The 15,785-nt window shown below is 47.6% G+C and overlaps 2 protein-coding genes, 1 long non-coding RNA gene, 2 other non-coding genes and 1 pseudogene across 5 annotated transcripts; 3 read left to right on the forward strand and 3 right to left on the reverse strand.

The window, feature by feature from the left end:
• The first annotated feature begins 243 nt into the window (after positions 1–243).
• LOC123066029 (probable jasmonic acid carboxyl methyltransferase 1) lies at positions 244–3,763 on the forward strand (annotated as a pseudogene).
• A 1,099-nt stretch (positions 3,764–4,862) lies between these two features.
• On the forward strand, positions 4,863–6,788 carry LOC123071632 (probable jasmonic acid carboxyl methyltransferase 1). Its single transcript, XM_044495211.1, has 4 exons — positions 4,863–5,189; positions 5,396–5,788; positions 5,857–6,123; positions 6,191–6,788. The coding sequence occupies exons 1-4, from the start codon at positions 5,115–5,117 to the stop codon at positions 6,539–6,541; spliced, it is 1,086 nt and encodes a 361-aa protein (XP_044351146.1). The 5' UTR covers positions 4,863–5,114; the 3' UTR covers positions 6,542–6,788.
• A 790-nt stretch (positions 6,789–7,578) lies between these two features.
• On the reverse strand, positions 7,579–7,651 carry TRNAK-CUU (transfer RNA lysine (anticodon CUU)). Its single transcript has one exon. It is a non-coding gene; the product is annotated as a tRNA-Lys (tRNA).
• Positions 7,652–9,208: 1,557 nt separating this feature from the next.
• On the reverse strand, positions 9,209–14,996 carry LOC123071633 (transcription initiation factor TFIID subunit 9). Its single transcript, XM_044495212.1, has 2 exons — positions 14,562–14,996; positions 9,209–9,800 (listed from the first exon to the last, which is right to left on the reverse strand). Exons 1-2 carry the CDS (start codon positions 14,868–14,870, stop codon positions 9,453–9,455), a joined length of 657 nt encoding a protein of 218 aa, XP_044351147.1. The 5' UTR covers positions 14,871–14,996; the 3' UTR covers positions 9,209–9,452.
• Positions 11,068–14,479, reverse strand: LOC123071634 (uncharacterized). Its single transcript, XR_006434471.1, has 2 exons — positions 14,188–14,479; positions 11,068–14,080 (listed from the first exon to the last, which is right to left on the reverse strand). It is a non-coding gene; the product is annotated as an uncharacterized lncRNA (long non-coding RNA).
• On the forward strand, positions 14,965–15,046 carry TRNAS-GCU (transfer RNA serine (anticodon GCU)). The gene has a single exon. It is a non-coding gene; the product is annotated as a tRNA-Ser (tRNA).
• The last annotated feature ends 739 nt before the right edge of the window (positions 15,047–15,785 follow it).

Raw genomic sequence — 15,785 nt, forward strand, 5'->3', positions numbered from 1 at the left:
TGTTTGTGTCATCAGGTTTTCGCCCCATGGCGGATGATCCGTTCGAGGATCATCATGCGGTGGGTTTCCTGATGATGCACCGGCTCGCTCTCTTCCTTTTCAGTCTCATTTAGCTTTTGCAGTCAGTCGTATCTTTCGGTGTAGTCTCCTCTAGTTCAGTGGTCGTGCTTAAACAGACTTGATTGAAACAGACTGATGTATTTTGGTTGATTGCAAAATTAATGGAAAGAGGTGTGAGCCCGGTTGGAAAAAAAGGTTGCGGGGCGGACGGCCACGGACCCGCGCCTCTACGACGACGCAGCCGCCATCCCGGCGCTCCTCGACTCGCCTCTTCGACGCCGACGCGCTCAAGCGCCTCCTCGTCGTCATAGCGCAGGGCGTCGACGTCGCCCACTCTTCCAGCAGGTTCGGTTCGGTAAAACCCATCCTCCTCTCGCCCCATGCGCCGCGGATACTGACGGGATTTCCACTACACGCGTGCAGGTGGTCAAAGAACGTGGCGGCGCCGTCGCCTACCTATGCTACCTGCGCCGTCGCTGGAGGTGACGAAGCTAATCTGCCTCTACTAGAGTCGTCGGATTGCTAACAAGAAGTAGAAAGGCAAGAGGTGGCCTGGAAGTTGGACTCTCCGCTCCACCGCCCGCCATCAGTTCGACGAAATGCCGCCTACCCTCCTCCTTAGGTGCTCCGTACACGGCCGACAGGCGGAGCCGCTTGTGCAGGACACGCTGAAACCTGAAAGATCATCGTGCGCAAGTAGTTCTACTGCATGTCATCATGACCTCTTGGGGAGCCGGCCGAGTTGAATGGGCAAGTGGTCGACACTGCTCCGGGAGAAAGATAGATGGATGGCAGCATGGAGCCGAACACAACCGCCAACTAAGGCTACAGTTTTCACGGTGATCAAGGCACTGCTTTGAGAGCGGCGACTGGCTGGGTGGTCCACACGCGGGGTGCTCCGACTAAATTCGCGGGGAGGGTGTGTCCACTGAAATTAGTTGTCAATCAGATGACCAGGTAAATGGTGTGTCCCTGCTTTCTTTCTTTGTTTAAGAGGCACTGCATTTGTTTCCTTTGATCTATATCCATTAGCAAATGAGGCTGTCCATGAACTTGCTCAACTAGGTTTTACGTGTACAACGCATTGTAATGTATGGCTTCTGCAAAGCTTGAGTTATGTTGGCCAGTTGACTGCTTGAGATTGTAGCACTTACTCATTTTGTGTGTGTGTATGTGTGGCAAAACAGTTGTAACATGCTATTTATTTCCAATCTATCCGATCAGGAGATTGGGAATTAGACACACACAAACGATTCTTCAAGAGTTTGGAGGGGGGATAAGAGCAGAAACAGTACTGAAACTAAGCGCCAAGACTGCTTGAGATTGTGACACTTGTTCTTAGTAATCAATATAGCTCTCTTTTCTCACTGACAAATGTTACATTGTCAATCTTGGTGATAGCTGACACTGCTGCCATACTTGCCGTATGGTCCATGACTATATGTGAACATTCCAATTTATTGTTCTCATACAGTAAAGCTCATCGTGATCATGTTAATGCTAATCATGTACTGGAAATTCCGGTAAAAAAAGAATGTAGGGTAAGTTCAATCATTATTCTGTTTCCATACTCAACTTGAAGAGCCAACATATTCTACCATGTCAAATAATAATAATTCTGCTGGTTTACACAAATATCATATCTGGCAGTAACAGGTTGCTATTCTTATCTGAATTTGACCCTTCAACCTTTCTACCTTATAATTAACACGTTTATGTTAATAATTGCCTCCAATAAGCAGCCACAAGAGTCATCCCCAACTGAGCATATAAAAAGAAGAATTGAACTTCCACTGTGCAATCAAAGTCATGATCTCAAAATGACAAATCTGCTGATCTAAAACAAACTCTAGTAGTGACAGGTTGTTAATTTATTATATCCTGATGTGAATTTGACCTAATCTTTCATGCAACCTTCCTATTAGCAGCCCCTGAGATTGATAAGCATGTTGACCCTATCGATCTGCCCAATAAGCAGCCCGAACAGCATATAAAAGATAGAATTGAAGGGTACCATCACCATCTCCTTCCTAATCTTGCCCTCTAAGGTTCAAGGTCTTCGGAGGTTGAGCGTGCTGCATGCAAAGCCATGGCCTCCAAAAAGATGGCGCAGATTATGATTCAAGGACAAGGGGAAACTAGCTATGCTCGCAACTCTAGTATTCAGGTATTTTCTCTTTTGTCTATTAATTTAGTACTGTTGTCTCTACGGTCTCTTGAAACTTGGCTTCCAAAGATTGTCTCGCCAAGAATTTGTTCATAATATATCTTATATTACTGGCATTAAAATTGACACCATTATGCAAAATAAGGACAAGAATTGGGATAGATTTAGATTTTCTGAACAAGTACATGTCAACTGCAGAATGCTGAGCAGAAGAAGACGAAACCCTGGATTGAAGCGGTCATCGTTGAATTATGCAGTAGCACCGGCACCTTGCAGCCCGGCAAGATGGTGATCGCGGACTTGGGCTGCTCCACTGGTCCAAACGCACTTGCACTTGTATCGATCGCTGTTGAGGCGATCCACGCTCATTGTCTTCAGTTCCAGCAACTTCCACCGGAAGTGTGTGGTCCTCAACGATCTCCCGGAGAACAACTTCAACACAGTGGTGAAGAGCCGGATCACGCTCCGTCAAAGCAATGATCCTGTTGTCATGACCGGTATCACACCAGGGTCGTTTTACGAGCGGCTCTTCACTACTGAATCCTTGCATCTTGTTTGCTTGTCCAATAGCATGCATTGGCTCTCAAAGGTGTGAGTTTGATACCACTTGATAGATCAATCCACTGCATTACTCATCGAATCTGTAAGCAAAATCTTGTCCATACAGGCTCCAGAAGATCTAACAAGGAATCTCATCCCAGCATATGACATTGATGAGCATTCTAGGAGTGAAAGGCTTCCTATAGTACTTGAGGCTTATGCAAAACAGTACAGAAAAGATTTCACGCTTTTTCTGGAGCTGAGAGCCAAAGAGTTGGTCTCAGGAGGCCGAATGATTGTTTCGCTGGTAGGGAGGCGTTCTGATGCAATGACCACCAAATTCTCTTACATATTAGAAATTGTAGCTCAGATTCTATGTGTCATGGTCTCAGAGGTAAACTGCTTTACATTCTATTCTAGCATGTATCTTTTGCGATCGAACTGGTGCGAGCATTATATTTGATCTTATGGTTATATTAACAGGGTGTGATTGGCAAAGAAAAGTTTGATTCCTTTTATGGGCTATTGTATGAACCTTCAAGCGAAGAGCTGAGGGAGATCATCCAAGAAGGGGCCTCCTTTTCAATCAGGGAGATGCGGGCGCATGACCCTAGAACCGATATGAACAATGCTCTCAGCACCCCAGGCAGGTTCGCGGGATTTCTGAGAGCTTTATTTGAGCCGGTATTGGTCCAACATTTTGGAGATGCCATGGATGAATTTGTGAGGACTGCGGAGCGGCGGTGGATCCTAGAGGGAAGCTTGCAAGAGGAGCGTGTTAGATGTCCTTATGCTATGCTGGTTGTATCCCTCACAAAGGCATGATTATCAGGTCCCTAAAGGTACATCACATTTGATGATAGTGAACAGATGCTTTATTTGAGGCCAATTGTGTGCCCACTGATTATGTAAACTAAAACCCATGGCCTGCTTTGAAGGTAATCAACACTCTGATGTATAGTATATGCACATGTTTAAGGGAACCATTTTTTTTAATGGCACACGGTCATGAATGATTTTTTATTCGTAAGGGCCGAAAAGAAGAACTGGAGCCTGCAGTGCAGCTTGCAAGCTGTGTGTGCCAAAAACCCAAGAGTGATGCTGGTTTTATCGTTCGTCAAGGCATGACACGACTACTGGTGTGTGAGTTCTTAGTTTGTATCTCTCAACCATGGCATGACATGTTCGTAAAACTGAAGAGACGAAAAAGATAAATATCTTCTGAAATGAAAATTTCAGTTATCATTGCCAAGTGTTTGTATTTTCCCTTATCTGATAATATAGTTGAGTTTTGATATTGATGTTCTGGTGAGGTATAGGAAATTCCCTTCTGTTCATATGGTAACTTGAAAAACACAATAGGACTCCTCAGTAGTACTCCCTCTGTCCCAAAATAAGTGACTCAACTTTGTACTAAAATTAGTATAAAGTTGAGTCACTTATTTTGGGACGGAGGGAGTACAAAACATGCCATCTCTAGCAGTTCAAAAAAACCATCAGCCAAAACTGCCAGACCGTCAGTAATAGGTCAGTCCACCAGAGGCATTTGACCGAAGCAAAGGACAATATGTGAGCACTCCAGTTTATTGTTCTTATTTAGTAAAGCTCATGGTGCTTGTGTTAATGCTAATATTGTACTAGAAATTACAGTAATACAGTATGTATACTGGAAATTCAGTTAGTATCTGATTCTATGCTCAGCTAGAAGAGCCAACAAAATTTAGTTATGTCAAATATCAATCCTGCTAGTTTAAACAAATATCCTCTTACCCCAGTTTGACACTTTAGCCTTTCAAGTTGCTGGCCTTAGTAGCAGTGATAGATAACATATTGAGAAGCACATTAACCATTTCATTGCCCCCAATAAGCAGCCAGAACAGTCCCCGTTGAGCATTGAAAATGAAAAATTGAACTTCCAGCGCAAGCGGAGCCATGGCCTCAAAATAACAGGTAGCTGGTACTCCCTCCGTCCGAAAAAGCTTGTCCCAAGCTTGTCGCTCAAATGGATGTATCTAGCACTAACTTGGTGCTAGATACATCCATTTGAGGGACAAGGTTTTTCGGACGGAGGGAGTATAAGACAAACTCTGGTAGTGATAGGTTGTTAATGTATTATATCCTGATTTGGGTTTGACCAAATCTTTCATTAAACCTGTGTATGAGCTGGCCCTAGGATTGATAAGCACGTTGACCCATTTGCTTCACCCAATGAGCAGCCAGAAGAGCCATCCCCAGCTAGCATAAACAAAACAAGAGCTGAACTTCCGGTACATCTTCACCAGTTCCTTCCTAATCTTGCTCTCTCAGGTTCAAGTCTCCGGAGGTTAGCCCTGCTGCAGGCAAAGCCATGGCTTCCAAACAGATGGTGCATATGAATCAAGGACAAGGCGAAACTAGCTACGCTCACAACTCCAGTTTTCAGGTAATTTCTACTCTCTTAATTAGCTGAAGAGTGTTGTTTCTACGGTCCCTTCTCCTGAAACTTTGGCTTCTGAAGACCGTCTCATCAGGAATTTGTCCATAGTATATCTTATATTACTAACAACTAAAGTAACACCATAATGAAAAATAAAAACAATATTGGGAAAGATTAAACTAGATTTCTGAAGAAGTACAAGTCGACTGCAGAGTGCTGAGCAGAACAGGATGAAGCCACTGATAGATGCAGCGGTCGTTGAATTATGCAGCAACACCACCACCATGTCGCACGGGAAGATGGTGATTGCGGACTTGGGCTGCTCCTGTGGCCCAAACGCGGTAGCACTGGTGTCCATCGCCCTCGAGGCCACCCGCAGCCACTTTCTCCGGTTGCGGCAGCCACATCCGGAAGTCTGTGTACTCCTCAATGATCTCCCATACAATGACTTCAACACGGTGGTGAAAAGCCTGGTTGCGGTCCGGCAAATCGGCGAGCCTCTTGTTGTAACTGGTATAGTGCCAGGGTCATTCTATGAGAGGCTCTTCCCTAGTGGCTCCGTGCATCTTTTCTGCTCATCCAACAGCCTTCATTGGCTCTCAAAGGTATGCATTTGTTTGACACCACTCCAGCAGCATTCGTCCCTTCATTATCTGATCGTTCAGAGACACAGGCTCCTGAAGATTTAAGGATAAACCAAATCCCGGCGTATGACATCGATGAGAATGTCAGGCGTGAAAGACTCCCAGTGGTTGCTGGAGCTTATGCACGGCAATTCAGGAAAGATTTCACACTTTTCCTGCAGCTGAGAGGCCAAGAATTGGTCCCAGAAGGCCGGATGGTTGTTTCGCTCCCGGGGAGGCGTTCTGATGAGCCCGTCACCGAGAGTTCTCTCATCTGGGGAACTGCAGCTCAGATTTTAGGCGCCATGGCCTCGGAGGTAAATACAAGCTTTACTTTTTAACCATGTTGTCATTTGCTAATGAGCATTTCTGGATAGCTAACAGGGTGTGATTGACAAGGAAAGGCTTGATTCTTTGTACATACCGGTGCATGGACCTTCGGATGAAGAGCTGAGAGAGATCATCCAAGAAGAGGGCTCCTTTTCAATCTCTGAGATGCGGGTGCACGACCCTATAAGCGGCATGGACCGCGCGCTCCTCACCCCAAACAGGATGGTGAATAGCCTGAGAGCTGCTTTCGAGCCAATAATAGTCCAGCATTTTGGATCGCCAGGAGAGATCATGGACGAATTCGTGAGGACCGGCGAGGAGCACTTGAGCCTGCAGCGCAGGTCACAAGTTAAGCATGCCAGAAACCCGAGAGTTATGCTGGTTGTATCACTCACCAAGGCATGACATGACAATTGAGGAGTTGCTGCTGCTAGTCTGTATCCGTCGCCAATTTGTGACATGTCTGTAAAATTCATCATCCAACTTAATCGGATATGTGAGAGAGGAAGAAGCCAAATATCTGCTGAAATTGCATTGGGAGACATGCGCTTCTCTCTCTTTTTTCAGCAAAGTATATGTCTCACAATGCAATTGAGTGATATTGAAGTTCTGCAAAGGTACATACATGAAATGAAATTATTCCTTTCTGTTCCATGGCAATCTCATAAGAATGAGTTATGCTCTCCACTGGGCCCATCTCTCCTGGCTCTCATCTACTCCCTCCGTTCCTAAATAATTGTCTTTCTAGAGATTTCAACAAGTGACTACATACGGAGCAAAATGAGTGAATCTACACTCTAAAACATGTCTACATACATCCGTATGTTGTAGTCTATTTGAGATGGCTAGAAAGACAATTATTTGGGAACGGAGGGAGTATGTTATCAGTTAGGCATACCTGTCCCATTCCTTGACCAAATTTTGGAATCCAGAAGATGCCTCTAGAACCCCCAGAGCGCGTTTGGCATGTCAAACTGGTGGTGACCACGCAAGTGGCATTACAGCCAGCGCGCACTGGATCCCGTTTTGTCTTTCCCGTTCTCCCCGGTCAAGGCCGCCTTGCCATCTCAACTTGCCGTGACGCCACCTAGCCCTCACGGCCGTTTCCCCCTTCCCTCTTTGTCTCCAAGCGCCGTCATGGCCGCCGCCCGACGCCGTCAGAGGGCGCCATCGCCTCAGAGGTCGCACATGCTGACATGCACAATCGAAGTAGCCCCTCCCAACTGATCCTCAACCTGTGAACCAGACCGAAGTATCATATACGGCGACGTGAACTACTCGAACACAGCCTGAGCAAAAGGTAAGTGCCTGCGTACAAATTACAAGCTGATGCTGCAAATAAATTGGAGCGTCTTGGTTTTAGACAGTGGCCATCCATCAGATTCATGCACTGCAACAAATTGATTCCTGGAGAGTACAAAAAAAACGAAAAAAAAGGCGGTTGCCCACCGTGGGGCTCGAACCCACGACCACAAGGTTAAGAGCCTTGCGCTCTACCAACTGAGCTAGACGGGCTTTTTTTTTCTTTTGATTTCTCAGTAACTGATTCATGCTCCACGCACAGAGGGTACCAGTCCTTCCTACTCCGCAAGCAAAAAAGCAAACACTGGTAAAGAAACAGAAGGAATGCATCTGGCACTACATATTTACCTTTATCTCTTTATTGTACACTTGGTACCCCCTCTATCGAGGTGTATAGGATGTGCACGTATTGTTAGGTTCTGATTTTAACCAACCAAATATGTGCTACTCCTACATGCCACCAAAAGCATAATAGGAACACAGCCGCAACAGGAACACCGATTTAGCATTCAGAAACAACAACGGTACAATTCAAGTTCGACAAGATCCACAATATCAATAAGTTGGCAATAATGGACAGGAATTAGTTAGCCTGAGGTGTGCATCTACAGAATACACTACTTGCAAGGCTGCTCCCTCTCCTCAACAACAACAACAACAACAACAACAACAAAGCCTTTAGTCCCAAACAAGTTGGGGTAGGCTAGAGGTGAAACCCATAAGATCTCGCAACCAACTCATAGCTCTGGCACATGAATAGCAAGCTTCCACGCACCCCTGTCCATAGCTAGCTCTTTGTCGATACTCCAATCCTTCAGGTCTCTCTTAACGGACTCCTCCCATGTTAAAATCGGTCGACCCCGCCCTCTCTTGACATTCTCCGCACGCTTTAGCCGTCCGCTATGCACTGGAGCTTCTGGAGGCCTGCGCTGAATATGCCCAAACCATCTCAAACGATGTTGGACAAGCTTCTCCTCAATTGGTGCTACCCCAACTCTATCTCGTATATCATCATTCCGGACTCGATCCTTCCTCGTGTGGCCACACATCCATCTCAACATACGCATCTCCGCCACACCTAACTGTTGAACATGTCGCCTTTTAGTCGGCCAACACTCCGCGCCATACAACATTGCGGGTCGAACCGCCGTCCTGTAGAACTTGCCTTTTAGCTTTTGTGGCACTCTCTTGTCACAGAGAATGCCAGAAGCTTGGCGCCACTTCATCCATCCGGCTTTGATTCGATGGTTCACATCTTCATCAATACCCCCATCCTCCTGCAACATTGACCCCAAATACCGAAAGGTGTCCTTCCGAGGTACCACCTGGCCATCAAGGCTAACCTCCTCCTCCTCACAGCTAGTAGTACTGAAACCGCACATCATGTATTCGGTTTTAGTTCTACTAAGCCTAAACCCTTTCGATTCCAAGGTTTGTCTTCATAACTCTAACTTCCTATTTACCCCCGTCCGACTATCGTCAACTAGCACCACATCATCCGCAAAGAGCATACACCATGGGATATCTCCTTGTATACCCCTTGTGACCTCATCCATCACCAATGCAAAAAGATAAGGGCTCAAAGCTGACCCCTGATGCAGTCCTATCTTAATCGGGAAGTCATCGGTGTCGACATCACTTGTTCGAACACTTGTCACAACATTATTGTACATGTCCTTGATGAGGGTAATGTACTTTGCTGGGACTTTGTGTTTCTCCAAGGCCCACCACATGACATTCCACGGTATCTTATCATAGGCCTTCTCCAAGTCAATGAACACCATATGCAAGTCCTTCTTATGCTCCCTATATCTCTCCATAAGTTGTCGTACCAAGAAAATGGCTTCCATGGTCGACCTCCCAGGCATGAAACCAAACTGATTTTTGGTCACGCTACAATCAGCATTTTTCATGGTGAAACAGGAGGGCGCTAGCCTGAAAGGGCGATCACAGCAGCCACACAAGCAGGCTCGCGGGAACAAGCACTAGGAGCCTGCCAGCGATCTACAATCGGTTAGCCCATGTTCAACTGATCAACTGTCACCAGAGGACGCTTTGCAGCAGCAGCAGCCACCGCGTTCAGTTGGAAAGATACCCTCTGGCTCTGGCTCTGAGACTGATGTTGCTCGCTGCCCCTCTGATCCTGTGAATAGTTTGGACTAGGATTGGCAGGGATTGCGTCGGCTCCCTCGTTGTCATCTTCTGCCTCTTCAGTCTGAGCTGGTGGCTTCAGTGCGGGTAGGAGCTGGTAGTTTTCACTCAACAAAGTGTCCTGCTCAGGTGGCAGAGGAATCGAGCCAGGCGGAGCAATAGACTTGGGCAGCGGGATCTTGTTCCGGCTGCGTGCCAACTCAAGCAGAACCTGTGACATCAACAAAATAACTCGTCAACCACATATGCATACAGAGTACTTTGTGTCAGCTAGAGTTTCATAAAACAAGCACTTGACTTCAAAGCATAGCCACAAGGGTTGTTCATAGCCTTTATGTATGCAAGATCTTGTTTAGTTTCACTTACCGGCTAACCCGCTAGTGAGTACACTTGTGAGTGACCCTCAATCTCTAGTATCTTTGTACTACCTAATAATATGATTCATCAACATTTTAGGTATATCTTCAGATGCTATAGTCATACACATTGAGAATCGTACCCTGTTCATTTCGTGTTTCTATACAAGTCCAGCCATGCATTCCAAAACATTGTTTTCTACTCCCTCCGTTCCTAAATATAAGTCTTTGTAGAGATTTCATTATGGACCACATACGGATGTATATAGATGCATTTTAGAGTGTAGATTCACTCATTGTGCTTCGTATGTAGTCCATAGTGGAATCTCTACAAAGACTTATATTTAGGGAAACGTTTAAAAACGGCACACCGTACGAATCTTCCGCCGGTCACATGCCACGCTGGCGTCGTGCGCCCATGCGAAGCCTTCCCCGCGCGAGACGTGTGTATTTTGGTGGACCCACGCGGACCGCCCCTTCCTTATCTTATCCTTTTGCACTCCATCCCCTATCTTCTGCCATGCCCCTCGCCGCACCATGTTTCTTCTCTTGCCTTCCATCTCCTCCACTGCTCATCCCCTTCTGCTTCCCTGCAGCAAAATACGGCCAGGAGGGGCACCAAAAAGCTCGCCGTCGACGCGCCCTGGTCGCTCCAAGCAACCTTGCGGCAACTGCGAAGTGAATGCCATGGCTGGCTTCGAGCACTCTTCTCCATGGCCGTCGCAGCCGGACGCGCTAGTAGCCATGGCTGGCTTCCGTTTTTCGTTTTCCTGACGATATGTTGGAAGCAGTGTTCTCTGGAGTTGGAACCATCATCCATTTTTGCTGGAATCAGCAGCCATCGGTGGTGAAGACGACGAGGTACGGTGCTACTACCAGAGAGTTTTTTTGCTGGAACCAGATCCTGGAGATGCTGGAACCATCTTCTTTTTTGCTGCAACCAGGCAGCTGCCGGGGTAAAGACGATGGGGTACGGTGCTACTACCATACAATTTTTTTGCTGGAACCGGGTGGAGAAAAAGTTGCATCCGCTATCGATCGGTGATGCAATGAGACGGCGTCGAGATGTGTTTTGCTGGAACCAGCAAAAAATTTGCTGGAACCCATAAGAATTTTGCTGGGATGATAGATGAAAATTTTGAAGCGGCCGGCGCAACTTTAGGTTTTTTTGTTGGATTCGATGTTTTTTTTGCTGCAACCAGCATGTGATTTTGCTACTACTGACAAACTAATGGAGTTTTGTGTTTTTGCTTCTTTTTTGCTGAGGACACGGTGGTGCGAACCGAACGACGGCGATGAGCGGAGGCGGTGGTGGGGGCTCAGGGATGTTGCAACCACGGTGGCATGCGCTGGAGCCGGTCGGCAGGCGAGCTGCATTTATCAATGAAACATGGGCGGCTGTCGTCGGCGAGCGGTGGCGGCGAGCACGGCAGCGGCTGTCGACGGCGACAAACGGGGGAGAGGCAGCCGGGCGCTGCGCTGCGCGACGTGGCGATGACGGGGCGGCCGCCATGGCCTGCGGTGTTTCTTGAGATCTGAAACGTGAACAGAGATGAGAAGGAAGGAGACGACCTAAATGAACGAGCATCCAACGGCTCGGGATGGGCCAATCGGGTGGCTGGGGCGCGACCGGTCGAAACTTTCGACCGGCGCGCCGGCGCCTATCAGTCGCCTTATATTTAGGAACGGATAGTGGAATCGCTACAAGGACTTATATTTAGGAACGGAGGAAGTACTATGCTTAGTTGACTTGACCCATCCATGAATAGTGTCCAAATCTGAGGCTCTAACAGATGCTTGATTATTTGACTTGACCCATCCATGAAGAGTGCCAAAAACGGAAGTTATCAAGAGTACACATAATATATCTAAAGAGTAAAGCCAACTAATAAGGAAACTGAGTATTCTTGTTTCCAGTTGCAACAGAAGGCTGCTACGGTACAAAGCAGCATCTCTGCACTAACAGAAGAGGGTATTTATTTCTTGCTTGGTTCTCAAAGGTTAAATTGTGTATATGGAACTATTAGTTGCACATGATTCCTAAGATTTTAGACCCTTCAGCAGATAAGCATTCAACTTTCCAAACAAGAAATGGGCTCAGCTGAACATTCCTAACAAGATATGGTGTCATGGACTGAACTTAAGTCAATGTTCTGCCCCAACTGGTCTCTCCTTGCATTATGTGTGCAGATATGGAAGGTTTTCCTTGATGGAGGTTAGAAAGGGCTCTTTTGCTTTTTTTACTTTTAGAGAAGGGGTTCTGTTCTGCTACCTTCACCTCTGACTTTTCCCACCAATTGGTATATTGAACTTGTATGAGCAATGCTATTCGTACGTACAGGTTCGACAAAAAGTTTTACGTACCAGTTCATTGAAGTGACGGTTGCTAAAATCGTGGGAGCAGTAACAATCCAAAATAAACCAGTACGTATGGATTTCATAAGATTTTTAAATAAGAATAGGATTTTCCTTACATCGAGAAGGTGTTCGTTTCTGCTACTAGCTGCACACTGGGATTTAAATCTCGGTGCTCCCTGATTACCCCACCAAACTGGCAAAAGTTCTGTCAGTTCCAACTTCCTAAAGGATAAAGAGTCATCTTGGTCCTAGTGGTAGGGTGGTACTGGTAATGTACTACTCCCTCTGTCCCGTAATATAAGAGCGTTTTTGACACTAGTGTAGTGTCAAAAACGCCCTTATATTATGGAATGGAGGGAGTACTTGAGATGAATCTGGGTTCAAATCCCACATTCCCTCCTTTTTTTTCATTATAGTTTCAGTATGACATTGTCTGATATGTTGGTCCCTCGGACGGCTACGAGTGTAGAAAAACCGACATTTTATGAGCTCAAGGACTAAAAACCACAATCTCTGTGTTGCGTTGAGGATGGTGGCTTGTAACCACCATGCCTGAAGCTTTGATTGTTGTGTTCTTATTGTGGAACGCATTTAATCGAGAAGTTGAGCCTTATTGAAATTCAAATTTTCCCCAAAAAATATCTCTCAGCCAAGAAACAGAAATTAACTGAAATCTCAAAAGCACACATCATTTTCCGTACTCCCTCCATCCGAATATATAAGGACTAATGTGTATTTCAAGTTTTATTTTAACCATCATTTAGACCAATAGTATATGACGTGTGTGTTACAAAAAGTATACCATCGAATTCGTATTTGAAAGGAGTTCCTAATGGTATAATTTTTATAGCATACATCTCATATATATATATATTGATCCTATTGATGGTCAGCTTAAAAATCTCGAAATACGTATTAGCCCCTGTATAACCGGTAGAGGCAGCATCTAGATTGTTTCTTCCGCGACACATCTGCACATCCTCTACAGTGCTTGTCATGTCCCCAATTGGAGTCCACAACATTACTCCCTCCGAATCTGATAGGTTCACAGGAAAGCCGGTCCTCGATCTAGAGTTTAAAGTGACCCCTTGTCCTCGTCATTCACCAATTGAATGAAGCTACGAAACCTAGAAATTTGTCTGAATCTACCGAAGATATATAGTGCTAGGGTTTTTGGTGAGATTGGTAGTTACCGAAAATAGATTTTAGAGCAGGTGCGCCCCGGCCCGCCTATCCTGGCCATCCATATACCTATGGATTGGGGCCAGCCGTTCCCGTAATTGACCCACGGCGGCTGTTACGAGCGGGACGAGACTGTTACGCGTGGGCACTGTTCCCCCGTGATGGAACTACTGTTTCAGCCAGAAAAGAGACAAACAGCTATGGGACACGGCCCGTGACTCTGGTCAATATTCGACACCGATACAGGGAGCGAAAATAGCAGCAGCCTAGCCCGCGGGGGAGGGGGCAGAGATAGAGCGGGGGAGGGGGATTCAAGAGGAGGCACCGGGACCGGCGCGCCGCCGAGGAAATCCAGCTCCGGGCGGCATCGGGCACCGCGGCTCCGGGCGGCAGCGGGATCGGCGCGCCGCCGGGGAAATCCAGCTCCGGGCGGCAGCGGGCACCGCGGCTCCGGGCAACTTACTTGGAGCATGTTGTTTCATCTGGGACTCGCGCAATATCCTGGATGGCTGGACACCACGATAGATCCGACCCCGAACACTTTCCATCGATCTGCCTGGCTGCGGAGGACGGTCCGCCGGCGGCTTGGTTGGATCTGAGCTCCGGCACAGAATCGGGAAGGAGAAGGGATTCAGAATCTCACTTGGGGAAACTTGATATTAAAGCCTCCAGGACGAGCCAGTATCTAGTATGGATACGTACCTGAAGCCGGCCGCCGGGGAGGTGCCTGGTGCGGCGAGCGCCGGCGAGATTGAATCGCGTCCCTGCCCCCAATCCATTGGAGCGAAGATGAAGGAGACCGGGCAGTGCGCTGTGTGTTGCGTGGTTTTTTCCGTGCTCACGGGCCGCGTCGGTATGCAATGGGACGGGTAAAAACAACAAACCGCAGAGGCCACGCTGGAGCTGTTCCCCTGCGGCGGCAGGAATCGTGACAGGAGACTGCCACGGTAATGCGTACACTAATCCCATATCGTGCGGCGGCCATCTCGAAGGAAAGCGGGACGATTCGACCGCTGCGATAGGGCGGCCCCGGTGCAGCTGTGCGAAAAATCCGCGTCCATTGGTAGTACTCGTACCTCGCGGGGCGGCGGCTGGGAGAAGGAGAAGTTGACCTTGGCCTGGATGGCGAGGCGGACGTCGTCGGCGTCAAGCTGGGGCTTGGCTGCGTGGTCGGCGTAGAGCTGGGCGTCCCCGAGCACGTCCCCGACGTAGCGGTAGGCCAGGTCCAAGAACTGGTGCACGACGCGCGGCTCGTACTCGCCCTCGCCGAGCCCCATCGACCGGAGGAGCTCCCGCACCACGCGCGCGTCGCGAGGCTCGTCCGGGATGGAGGCTCCTCCCGCCGCCGCGGACGGAAGCGATGGCCGCACGCCGCCGCTGTCCATGGTCTGATTGCTGTATCTCGGCTAGTCGGGGGAACGAATCAGGGTTAGATGTTGTACCTTTTAAAAGTTGGAGAATTTCAATAGTAGCAACAAAGACGCTTTGGCCGAGTGGTTAAGGCGTGTGCCTGCTAAGTACATGGGGTTTCCCCGCGAGAGTTCGAATCTCTCAGGCGTCGATCTATTTTTTTACTACCAATTCTTTTTGTCTTTCTTTTAGTGAGTAATGTTTCTTTCCTGTGGCTTATTTCTATCTACTCCAAAAAAAAAAGCGAGAAAAACTTCCAATGTATTCCGAACAGCTCCATCATGCACTGTCAATGTAGTACAAAGAACACCATAAGTAAAATAATACATCCACGTTCGACTACTGCAAGCATGTGAGGAAGCCGAAGGCGCGTCGCCGTCTTCGCCCCTCTCTCATCAGAGTCGGGCTTGTGGTAGTAGACAGTCGGAAAGTCGTGATGCTAAGCCCCCATAGGACCAGCGCACCAGAACAACAACCGTTGCCAATGAAAAGTATAGATCGGAAGGATCCAACCTGTAGACACATGAACACAGACGAACGAATACAAAATCCACGTGGATCCACGAAGACAACCGCCAACGGAATCCCAAGAGATCCTTTGGAGATAAACCTCCATACGCCCTCCGATAATGTTAGAAACACCATCAAAACAGAGACTAGGCGGGAAGAACCTTATTCCATCTTCAGAGAGTCACCACCGCCTCGCCTCTCTGAACAGGACACAAGCCCTAATAAAAGTCAAAAAACATGAAGAAATGAAACCCTTCCGCCGGCAAGGGCTAGGATCCACCACACCTCCATATCCCTAAGACCGCAGGAGACGAGATAGACCGACGGCGACACTGGCGGGAGACACGAGAAACCGTAGCCAAAGGGTCCTCTTTCTTCCA

The sequence above is a fragment of the Triticum aestivum genome, chromosome 3B (assembly GCF_018294505.1).
Source record: "Triticum aestivum cultivar Chinese Spring chromosome 3B, IWGSC CS RefSeq v2.1, whole genome shotgun sequence".
Taxonomy (NCBI): Eukaryota; Viridiplantae; Streptophyta; class Magnoliopsida; order Poales; family Poaceae; genus Triticum; species Triticum aestivum.

Excerpts from the sequence above, each read along its gene's own strand:
- LOC123071632 (XM_044495211.1), top strand. The coding sequence starts at position 5,115 with ATGGCTTCCAAACAGATGGTGCATATGAATCAAGGACAAGGCGAAACT. Across the intron at positions 5,190-5,395 it reads CTCACAACTCCAGTTTTCAG|AGTGCTGAGCAGAACAGGAT; the intron begins GTAATTTCTACT and ends AGTCGACTGCAG. Across the intron at positions 6,124-6,190 it reads TAGGCGCCATGGCCTCGGAG|GGTGTGATTGACAAGGAAAG; the intron begins GTAAATACAAGC and ends GATAGCTAACAG.
- LOC123071633 (XM_044495212.1), bottom strand. The coding sequence starts at position 14,870 with ATGGACAGCGGCGGCGTGCGGCCATCGCTTCCGTCCGCGGCGGCGGGA. Across the intron at positions 9,801-14,561 it reads CCCAGCCGCCGCCCCGCGAG|GTTCTGCTTGAGTTGGCACG; the intron begins GTACGAGTACTA and ends TTGATGTCACAG.